The sequence below is a fragment of the Guillardia theta genome (assembly GCF_000315625.1).
Source record: "Guillardia theta CCMP2712 unplaced genomic scaffold GUITHscaffold_142, whole genome shotgun sequence".
NCBI classification, from domain to species: domain Eukaryota; class Cryptophyceae; order Pyrenomonadales; family Geminigeraceae; genus Guillardia; species Guillardia theta.
The window spans coordinates 21,168-31,402 of record NW_005434532.1 but is presented as its reverse complement, the minus strand read 5'-3'; the positions used below and the strand labels follow the sequence as shown (position 1 = coordinate 31,402).

Below are 10,235 nucleotides of genomic sequence, written 5' to 3'. Positions count from 1 at the left end.
AGACGAGAGAGAGAGAGAAGAAGGGGGGGGGGTAGGAGAGGAAGTAATTCGTTGGTAAGGACGACATGAAGGGGGAAGGGGGAAAGGGACGAGAGAGGAGAAGAGAAGGGAGGACACAAAGAGAAGGAGAGAGAGGTAGGGAGAGGAGAGCGAGGTAAGGAGAGGAGAGCGAGGTAAGGATAGGAGAGATCAGCTGGGGAACAGACCTGAACGGTTCTATGGTTGGAGACTTATACAGGGCGCCGCTAAACAGAAAGCCTCCGGTGTAGATGGTGATGTGGCGATTATGAAACAGATGCCTGCCACGTCATCAATCATGGCCTTCCCCTCTGCTCCCTGCCCTCTTACTTGGTCCCATCCCCGTCCCGGTAGACCTGATAACCAATCCCCTCGATCTGATCCAAGGGAAGGAGAATCAACACGAAGTGAGATGAAAGAAGGACGAGGATGAGGACAAAGCGCAAAGAAAGGAGAGTAGGAGCAGGAGCAGGAGCAGGAGCAGGAGCAGGAGCAGGAGCAGGAGCAGGAGCAGGAGCAGGAGCAGGAGCAGGAGCAGGAGCAGGAGCAGCAGGAAAAAATGGACAATGCTAGGTGAGGGGAGAGGAAGTCAGCAAACCTTGGAGGACGAAGCCTCTACATTCAAGACTGGGTGAGTACTCAAAATTCCAACATTCTCCAACTTGACCTGCGACTGAAATTAAACTTGTCATCTCCTCTCCTTCCCCTGTCCTGCTTCTCTTCCAAGATCACCACAAGCAGCAGCAGCAGGCCCACTGATGCTACTAACCATCACCTCCTCCTGCCCCTTCACCTCCTCCTTCTCCTTCTCCTGCTCCTGCTCCTGCTCCTGCTCCACCCTTTCCATCGCCTCCTTCCTTCCCCATTTTGCCTCCCACCTCGGTGCCATCGATAGGAACTTCAGAGAAAAGTCTCCACCTCGTCTCGAACCCTCCGAGCATCTGGCAGCCACAGACGAGGTGAGGGACGAGGAAGCTCAAGTAGAGCTGGAACGAGGAGGTAGAATGAAGATGCGCCAAGAACAGGAGGAGACAAGCACGATGATGGAGTTAGGAAGCAGAGGAGGAGGAGGAGAGGAGAGAACACGAGTAGAGCATTTACCTGTGGAAACTTGAGGCGGTAGTGAAATCGAAACTGCGACAGTATCAGAACGAAGGCAGTGAAGCCAAAAGCGAAAGAGCAGGAGCATGAGCAGAAGAAGGAGTAGGGGCAGGAGCAGGAGGAAAGATGGAAGGAGAAGGAAATGAAACCCAATAGGAGAAATCCGTGAGCAGCGGTAAGAGGGGACGGGAAGACGATCAGCGGAGGAGCATGACATGATAGGGGGGAGAGGAAGAGAAGAAAAGATGGAGAGGTTGGTGTCGCAGAGTGAGAGAACGAACGTGCGTGGAGGAGTCGTGGAGCAGGGAAAGGAAGGAACGAGTTTAGGAGCAGGATTTAGCGAGGCAGCCAATCGTACGCTAGCGAGAGAGGGGGGCGGGGAGCAGAAGGTTCGAAGGGAGGGGAGGGGATGAAAGATAAGAGAAGGGAACGAGTGAGCGAAGGTAGATTTCTGCCTCACCCGAGGAATTCCTTCATCGCTCTCATCATAACTGACATGAATATGTATGAGACGGTATGCCTGTCGACACTTCAGATCCTCCTCATACTCTTCGTACTCGTTCATTTCATCATCTTGCCCATCTTCAGTATCACGATTTCCAACAGCAACAAAATCAACAATCTCGTTATCACCATCACGGTCACGGTCACGGTCACGGTCACGGTCACGGTCACCATCTACATAGCAGCCATCTAACTTTGCAGCGTCCTCATCTTGCTTCACAACTCTCTGCACAAATCTCCCCCAACACTCCTTCATCTTGTTCCGTCCATCACAACTAGCAAGACAAACCCACCATGCTGGTGATCGAGGTCATCAAGGAGGACATCATGGATTTGCCGCTAATGCGCTCCTGGAGCGTTTGGACCAATAGAAAGTCTTCCTGCGATCGCACACTGGTGAGGACGAGACTTCTAACTTGACAAGACACACATCCACAAGCCCAGATTTGATGTCGACGGTCTTGCTAGTCAAGAAGTTGAGGGCGTTTGTTGCGGCTTGTCGTATCTATTTTTGTCTTGTTAGTGACTTTTGGAAACTTCAGTCTGCTCCTTCACCTCTGCCGGGTTGCAAGTGGACATACGAGTGTTGAGACGATAAACCCCAAAGAAGTCCTGAGAGGTTGAGAAGACCCCAAAGGTGAGGGAAGTGAGTATGGTCAAACATGAACCAAACAGCTGCATGAACATACCTGATCAAACATCATAGTGCTCCCTTCTGTCAAGCTGGATTGTTCAAAGTTGAGGAATTCATCATGTGAAGGTGTCTCCGGGTAATTTCCAACAAACAATGCCAACCTGCATTTGATGGAATTACATACATTGGTATCACCTCCTCATCACAATGAACATCACCATCATTACCCACTTCATCTTTCCCATCATCGTCATCTCAATCATCGTCTCTTCATTGCACCTCATCATCATTATCTCCAACTCTCCATCACCATCACCGTAATCATCATGATCTCTATCATCGCAATCATCAGCATTGGTACATCTGAATCTTTGCACCTTCCGAATTCAAGCTTCGCATGATGCACCAGTCTGAACGAGCAGATGATGTATTCAAATACCCTGAGCTTCTTGTCGTTGGTCTGCAAGAGAGGCAACGAAGAGATCGCTGAGAAAAGAAGAACAGGACAAGGAAACAATCTACCTTCCGCCTCCTCAATGTGAAATGCATCAACTTCATTGAGAATCGGTCGCTGTTTTGACAAGCGATCAACCTCTAGTACCAGCAGCATCAACTTGGTCTTCACCCGACTGACAGGCCATGTCCTCCCGACATCGACCTCATCGAAACGTTGCGTAGAATATGCTTGTCGTCATCGTGTACCTGCATCAGCCCTCAATCATCTATCGCTCTCGCACCTATTCAGCTCTCACCAGGTGCAGCAAGCTCTGTCCGACGCACGACCCCCACGGCGCTAGCTTGAAGAATTCCTGCATTCCCCTACCCATCGATCTGCCCCAACATGTCACATCCAGCCTAAGACGGTCGTCCAGCCCCACCTGATGTTCCAAGTGACAAGGTCTGCCTCGAACACCAGCAGACTCTCGCTGCTCAGGACGCCTGCTAGCTCTTTGAGCACTGACATGAGCTCGCATGCGGGCGAACCTTCTTTCAGTATGCCATCAGTGATCGGCAAGACTCGATTCTGCCTCCCCTCCTCGCCCTCATCATCAGATGCTGCATCCAGCGTATCCATGCCCCCTTCCTTCATCCGAATCTCCCTCACAAGCTTTGCTGCGTCCTCAAGAATATTCAACAGCGATCGTCCTGTGGAGCCGAGAGCTCTTGCCCCGACACATTTTGCGGGCTCAGGAGGCTTTTCTGCTCAGGGCTGTCAAGTGGACCAATACCCCCTCTCCCCCTCCCCTTCCCCTTCCCTCTCCCTCTCCTCCTCCCCCTCCCCCGTCCCCCGTCCCCCGTCCCCTCTTCCCCTCCCCCTCCCCCTCCCCCTCCCCCTCCTCATCCTCCTCACCGATCTTGGGTAGGAGCCTGTCCAACTCAACAACAAGTCCCTGCTCTCCTCTCAACATGGTAAAAGGATGTGGGTGAAAGTTCAAACCTTCTGGTCCATCCTTGTCTTCTTCTTCTTCTCGGCTCTGGATGCTTTGCTCTCATACCCGCCGAAATCCGACGGGCTCTGAGGAATCAACTGTTAGTAGTACAACAGCTGACAAGAAGATTCTTCTACCGTGCTCGCAACGACTTGAACTTCTTTCTTTGCCCTCTTCCTCTTGTGAGCGTCCATGTTAACAAACGTCCCAAACTCCTATCCAGCAAAGGCGGGGATGGCACCAAAGCACGAGCTCATCCGACGACCTGCAATAGGAGCGGTACAACGTTACTCAAAAGGTCAAATTGGGTCCTCCTCTCCCCTCTTGGAGCTTACCTCGCATGCTGCCTGCACTCTTGGCTCCTCCATACGATTTTCTCTTTCCTTTCTTCGCTCCCTCCTATCCCCTTCCTCTCCCTCTTCCTCCTCCGCTCCGGGGAAAGGCCGTGGGCGACGCCATGATGCTGATTTTGAGTACTTTTATAAATCATTTATAGAAGCAACATAAGTTTCAAGATATCATCGAAATTTTCCAAGGGGTCAATTTGCTGATCCCTCTAAAATTTGAAAATGAAGACAAACATTCAGGTAGGATTTCCAAAAATCCGCACTGTTGGACGGAACCGCCGCCCGGGTCCGTCAGTGATGCCGCCGGCCTCCGGGCCCCCGGAGGCCCGGAGGTCGGCGGCCCGCCTGAGGCCCCGGGAGCGCCGGCCACCTACCCGGCAGATGACCGTAGGGGCGGTTCACGGTTTACAGTTCACGGCCGTTTGTTTCTCAACGGCGACCGGTACCCCTACTTTTTCCATTGGGATTTACCGGTCCATGATTAACCCCACCCCTGTGCGGGACGGTAAAACAGCAGGAACCACCCCGGTACTTGAGAGGCTGACTTCACCCCCTTGACAACGCTTTCACCTAGTTCAATTCGTGGGGTCCATCGATGGAGTTTTGGTGGTGGGTCCAGTTCATGACCCGTGGTTCAAATTGCTGGGTGTTCTCATATGAAATTGAGGGGTAGTGCTTGTAGTATCTACCCCATTCCAGGGGTGGTTCGGCAAGGGGATTTCCCGTCATCGAGGTATAGGGTATGGGTGGGGTGGGAGATGAAGAATGGGAGATGAAAGGGTGGGATATGGGGGGGTGGGGTAATCAATGGCACATTCAAGAGGAAAAAAAGAAGGGGGCTGGAAGTACCGGTAGTAAAGTATATCAAAAGAAGGGGTAGTCATGCATGCAGACCTTTGGAGAGGTGCAAGGATGGTGGGGGTACGAGGGTGGAAATGACCGGGGGTAGTAAGAGTAGTAGATGGGGGTGGTCTCAGGAAATGGGGTGGGTGGAACTTGGAATCGAGTAACAAGGGTGGGCCCGATCAAACAGGAACATTTGAATGCAGGATCACAAAAAGTTCCTGTTTTTATATAGTGTAAATGGTGGGGTCCTCCACGTCGTGTGTTATGAAGTTTCAAATTTTACAACCAAACTTCACTTTACTTTTCTGTGTTTGTTCACAAATATTTGAAATATAACATAATATTTATGAAAATATGACTACCCCCTAAAGGATAAATGCATCATTAGCTCGAACTATAGGCGGGCACACGGCCGCCTTAAGCCTGACCCCCTCCACCTCCCGCAAGCGCCGCCATGCTCCGCTCTGCCCTCCTCCTCGTCGCCGCCGCTGCAGCCTCAGCCTTCGCTCCTTCCTCTGTCCCTGCCAGGTGAATGCGACTGATCCGAGTACAGGGGACCTCATTCTATGCGTCATAATGACTTCCCTGCTCTGATCGTGAAGCATAACGATGTAGCGTATCTGACTCTCGTGCTGACATGTTGACAAGGCACATGGTGGTGTAGTAGGTGGTGGTGGTGATGATGATGATGCAGAATGTATCGTGACTGTCTTCCTGATTATCAGTTCTCAACTTACTGTCATAACGCTCTTCAAAAACGTGTTGATTGTCCACAAAGAGAGCAATGCCATGCAAATGCTGATGTCAAGTGGCTCGCGGGAATTAAACGTGGGAATGTCGAGCACAAGTCATGCGTGACATGCTTTTGCTTGTTTAAATTCGTGATGACAAGGCCTTGATTGCAAGAATCCTTCCTCCAATGAGCATACCGTTCCCTGCTGTTGAATTTCATTGACGGCTGGTTTGAGAACAGCGTTGTTCCGATTGATTGCGGTTGATGTTGACATTTGCTGTTTGTTGGTTGTCATGGTACTGCATTCTTCAGTAGCATGCTTCATACGACTTGCGTGTGTAAATGATTCCTGTGAGAACTCAGCGAAATGTACTGAGTTTCGTGAACGCGCCCCCAAGGCTTGTCAGAGGGGTGTCATGACTTGACACGACTTTCTCGAAGTTGTCTTGTAGCCTCTAACTCGACCTGTTCCCCTTCTTTTCTCTCTGATCCTTGCTGCGTTGGTTGTCTGATCCTTGCTGACTCTGCTGCAGAGGACTGCAGTTGAAGTCTTCCTCCTTCTGCCCGGCCGCCCCCATGCAGGCTGCCCGCCCAGCGGTGGGTCTCGACGGAAGTTGCCATCGTTGAGAGGCTGACTTGTCTTGATCGTGGCAGAACAAGGCTGCTCTCCGCATGGGCCTTGAGGACATCACTGACACTAGCAGCCTTGGTACCTTGAAATGGTTTGGATTTTTCGGAGCTTCCTTTGTCCCCTCCTTCTTCCTTGCCGGATACTTCCTCGGAGGAATCTACCCTGGAATGATCGCTGACCCCAACACCCCCGAGCCCAGCTGGTGGCCAACTGCCATGCAGTACTCCCACGGAGTGAACAAGGGAACTCTCGCTACCAACGTCGCTAAGGTTCAGGCCAAGGAGGCTGAGCTCAAGGCCGCTAAGGAGAAGGCTGCTGCTGCCAAGAAGGCAGCCAAGGCTGCGGCTAAGGCTGCCAAGGAGGTGAGAGAGCGAGAAGAGATTGGTTTACTTGATGCTGATCATGTTACATTGCTGCAGGCTGCCAAGGCCCAGTAAATTATTCGATTCTAGATTTAGTTGAGGATACAGGGCGATGAATAAAGATCAGTGATGTATCAACGTATGTTGTGATCGGGACACTTGAAGACAAACAAACAGTCAAGGTTGAACAAGTAGGAGAGACAAACAGTCAAGGTTGAACAAGTAGGAGAGACAAACAGTCAAGGTTGAACAAGTAGGAGAAACATGTGGCACGTGAAAGTGTTGCGGAACTCGTCACGAGAAGGCTCCTATTCCTGTTTTCCCTTTCCGCTGCTGCGCCAATATTGGTTCCTTGATACCGTCTTTCTTCCTTCCTAACCCTGTGAGACAGTCAGCGACATGTCTTAGACTTCAGACCGTTGCTGCTTACCTTGACCAGGTGTGTAGCCCATCTTGGCCATGAGCTGGTTAGCGACGCTGCTGTAGATAGAGGAGTGGATCTCCGGACAGTCGCCTACAGAAGGTAAGGAGATGCTCATCAAAACTCTCACATTCCGCTCACCTGCTGCCTCCTGCCCGGCAGCCTCCGAACGCTGAGAAGACTGCTGTCCCTCCTGCATGTGCCCAGCTGAGGAGAACGCGATGCTCCGAGCTTTCTTGGGCTTCTTGCGCAGTGCTGCCTCGAGCTTGCCCCCTCTCATCCTTCCTTTGAGCGACCCCTCATCCTCTACGTGCTCACCCAGGGCGAGCAGCAGCCTCCTCATATGCACGGGTTTGGGGATGACCGCTTCCTGCTGCCAGTCAAAACGGATCTCCCGCACCATGGCAGCCTCTTTCACGCTCCCTTGCAGGCCGAAAGCGTTCCCTAGCCGCACGATCTTGAGGGCCTCGCTCGTGTCCTCAGCCGAGAACTTGATGGTGTGCGAGGCTTCAGTGCTGTGGTAGACGAACCTTGAAAGCTTCAGCGCCACCTCCTGGAGGGAAGTCGTCGCCTTGGCTCTTCTTCGCTGCTTCTTCCTCATCGACTCCATCGGCTCCATCGACATCTGCTCGCTCTCGAACATGGTGATGGAGTTGAGCAAGATGCCAGCTCGTATGTCCTCGAGCTCCTCCTCCTGCTCGTCTTCGGAGTGCCGATGGCTGGAGGTTAGGTTGTCTGCATAATCGTCTGCTAGGAGTTGGATCTCATCCTCGTCGGATGACGGGGAGTCAACCTGCAATGATGGATCAGAGTAGCAGCGGTGTGGAAAAGAAGCAGGAGGGAGAAGGAGGGGAGGGAGAGGGAGGGGAGGGAGAAGGAGGGGAAGAGAGGGAAGGAGGGGAGGGAGAACACGGGGGGCGAGGGAGGAGAAAGAGTTTAAGTGGGAGAGGCAAGCAGCAAATCTCACATCGGAATCAATGATCGCTCGTTGTCGTTTCTTGGGTGAGGGCGCGTTCTTCTTTGCTGTCGACTCATCCTCCTTCCTCTTCTCCTGCATCATCTTTGCCTTGGATTTCTTCCTCCTCGCCATCCTTACCACAACAAGAAAGTGGTGTCAGGCTTCAAGACTGAACATTACTGGGGAACATCATAGATATCTTATCCTTAGCATTCTGCAGCAAAGGAGAAACGGGTTGGGGGGCACAGGGGGATGGAGACGAAAGAGCTCCGCCCTCCCTCTGCCTCCAGCTCTTCTCGCCCTCGTTACCTCCTGTTTCATCGACCTCCTGGTCATTATCCTGCTCCAAACCCTACATCTCATCTGTCTTTTCCATTCCTATATCCGTTCCCCCTGCCCCTCTCTCTTCCCCTCCTCCTTCCCTCTGTCCCTCTCTCTTCTCCTCCTCCCTGCCCCCTGCATGCCAGCTATAAACGTGCTCGCATCGGGCTTGCATGCAGGGCTGGCTTGCTGCTGGCTTGCATGCGATTGTACTGGTCTACCATCTTCACAGGTGATTCTCCGGTCTGCCATCTTCACAGGGAATATCTGGGCCCGACGACTCTGTCGGGCAGATGCATGATGCGAAGTTGACGATCGCGATGCTGATACATGGTGAGAGGAGGGGAGAGGAGAGGAGAGGAGAGGGTGAGAGGAGAGGAGAGGAGAGGAGAGGAGAGGAGAGGAGAGGAGGGGAGAGGAGAGAGAAGGAGGGGAAAGGAGAGAGAAGGAGGGGAGAGGAGAGGTAATATGAAAAGGAAGGAAGGAGGAGAAGGGAGGGAGGGAGGGAGGGAGGGAGGGAGGGAGGGAGGGTTATCATATTTTTTGGCAGACAGTTTAGAGCCTCTGCATGCAATCATTGATATGAATGTGTTCAGCAAGCGCTCTGTCGTTGTCTTCTCCCTTCCTCCTCAAGAGCTGCCGAGACAACTGCACACGGGAGGAGATCGGGATCTACAGGTGAGCGGCTACCAGCCTCTGCTCCCCTCACTCACTGGGACATGCGATATGGCAGGTTTGGATGGGAAGGGTTGAAAGAAGTCAGAGGGCACAACGCAACCTTGGATGTGATGACGGTACTTGTCGTCGTATGCTGATGTGTCTTCCTCTCTCCTCCCCTTCATGTCGACTTGTCGTCTTGTCTTGTCCTGCTCGTTTCTTGCCAGCGCATGTCAGGACATGTTATGCAGCTCATGCGAGTATCGCATGCAGGGAGTCGTTATGGATGACGAGGCAACGCCTGCTGTCAAGATTCGTTTCCCTCCAAATTTTTATGTGAGGCAACTATGCTCCTGCTCCTGCTCCTGCTCCTGCTCCTGCTCCTGCTCCTGCTCCTGCTCCTGCTCCTGCTCCTGCTCCTGCTCCTGCTCCTGCTCCTGCTCCTGCTCCTGCTCCTGCTCCTGCTCCTGCTCCTGCTCCTGCTCCTGCTCCTGCTCCTGCTCCTGCTCCTGCTCCCTCCTGGCTCCTGCTCCTGCTTTTGCTCTATCGCCTCCTGCTCCTTTGACTTGCAAGACAGACGTTCAACGAGTCAGAGACAAAGAGGATCGTATTTCACTCGTCCTCTGCTCCTTCCCCTGCCATCTCATGGCAGTCTCCAAGAGCGTCCTGGCTGTTCTGGCAGGTGACTCTCTCCATCCGCATCACCATGTTACTGACTTGCTACCGTCGAATTTTCCCTCCTTTCCTCTCCTCCCCTCCCCTCCTCTCTCTCTCTCTCTCTCTCTCAACCCCCCCCCCGCCCCCCTCTTCCCTCTCTTTCCCTCTCTTTCCATCTCTTCCCTCTCTTCCCTCTCCTCTCCTCTCCTCTCCTCTCCTCTCCTCTCCTCTCCTCTCCTCTCCTCTCCTCTCCTCTCCTCTCCTCTCCTCTCCTCTCCTCTCCTCTTCCCCCCTCTTCCCTCCTCCTCTCCTTCTCCTCCTGCTATGTCAGATTGTGGTAGAGATAGATTCGATAGAGGTAGCGCGATGGGGAGCCGATTGGTATGCGGGGCCAGATGGAGAATTGGACATGACGGTCACATTTGAAGACAGCATGTTCAATCGTGACATCTCAAGGTGAAGAGATGTCGGACATATCGCAAACTGCTCTGTTCTGAATGACGATGATGAGGAGGAGGGATCAGGAGGAGGAGGGATCAGGAGGAGGAGGAGGAGGAAGAGGAGGAGGAGGGGGAGGAAGAGGAGGAGGAGGAGGAGGAGGAGGAGGAGCTTCAT

At 52.8% G+C, this 10,235-nt stretch overlaps 4 protein-coding genes across 4 annotated transcripts in view; 2 read left to right on the top strand and 2 right to left on the bottom strand.

Annotated features, from left to right (window-relative positions):
- Positions 1-344: 344 nt before the first annotated feature.
- GUITHDRAFT_147097 (hypothetical protein) lies at positions 345-3,881 on the bottom strand (the record flags this gene model as incomplete). Its single annotated transcript, XM_005821497.1, has 15 exons — positions 345-395; positions 617-685; positions 794-847; positions 897-959; positions 1,120-1,152; positions 1,580-1,879; positions 1,917-2,003; positions 2,179-2,235; positions 2,313-2,418; positions 2,883-2,959; positions 3,010-3,088; positions 3,136-3,457; positions 3,609-3,648; positions 3,696-3,785; positions 3,825-3,881. The coding sequence occupies 15 exons, from the start codon at positions 3,879-3,881 to the stop codon at positions 345-347; spliced, it is 1,485 nt and encodes a 494-aa protein (XP_005821554.1).
- Positions 3,882-5,319: 1,438 nt separating this feature from the next.
- Positions 5,320-6,746, top strand: GUITHDRAFT_166167 (hypothetical protein). The gene is made up of 4 exons (XM_005821496.1): positions 5,320-5,408; positions 6,147-6,210; positions 6,268-6,606; positions 6,664-6,746. The coding sequence occupies exons 1-4, from the start codon at positions 5,335-5,337 to the stop codon at positions 6,679-6,681; spliced, it is 495 nt and encodes a 164-aa protein (XP_005821553.1). The 5' UTR covers positions 5,320-5,334; the 3' UTR covers positions 6,682-6,746.
- Positions 6,747-6,907: 161 nt separating this feature from the next.
- GUITHDRAFT_155693 (hypothetical protein) lies at positions 6,908-8,121 on the bottom strand (the record flags this gene model as incomplete). The annotated part of the gene is made up of 3 exons (XM_005821495.1): positions 7,995-8,121; positions 7,169-7,820; positions 6,908-6,986 (listed from the first exon to the last, which is right to left on the bottom strand). Coding segments are annotated over exons 1-2 (775 nt in total), but the record flags the coding sequence as incomplete, so codon positions are not given.
- A 478-nt stretch (positions 8,122-8,599) lies between these two features.
- GUITHDRAFT_166165 (hypothetical protein) overlaps positions 8,600-10,235 on the top strand; it is a gene marked incomplete at its 5' end in the record, with an annotated part of 2,620 nt that continues 984 nt past the window's right edge. The window contains 6 exons of the mRNA XM_005821494.1: positions 8,600-8,639; positions 8,903-8,984; positions 9,040-9,100; positions 9,201-9,299; positions 9,541-9,645; positions 9,952-10,076. Of these exons, the coding sequence (XP_005821551.1) occupies positions 8,600-8,639; positions 8,903-8,984; positions 9,040-9,100; positions 9,201-9,299; positions 9,541-9,645; positions 9,952-10,076 (512 nt within the window). The remainder of the gene's footprint in view (positions 8,640-8,902; positions 8,985-9,039; positions 9,101-9,200; positions 9,300-9,540; positions 9,646-9,951; positions 10,077-10,235) is intronic.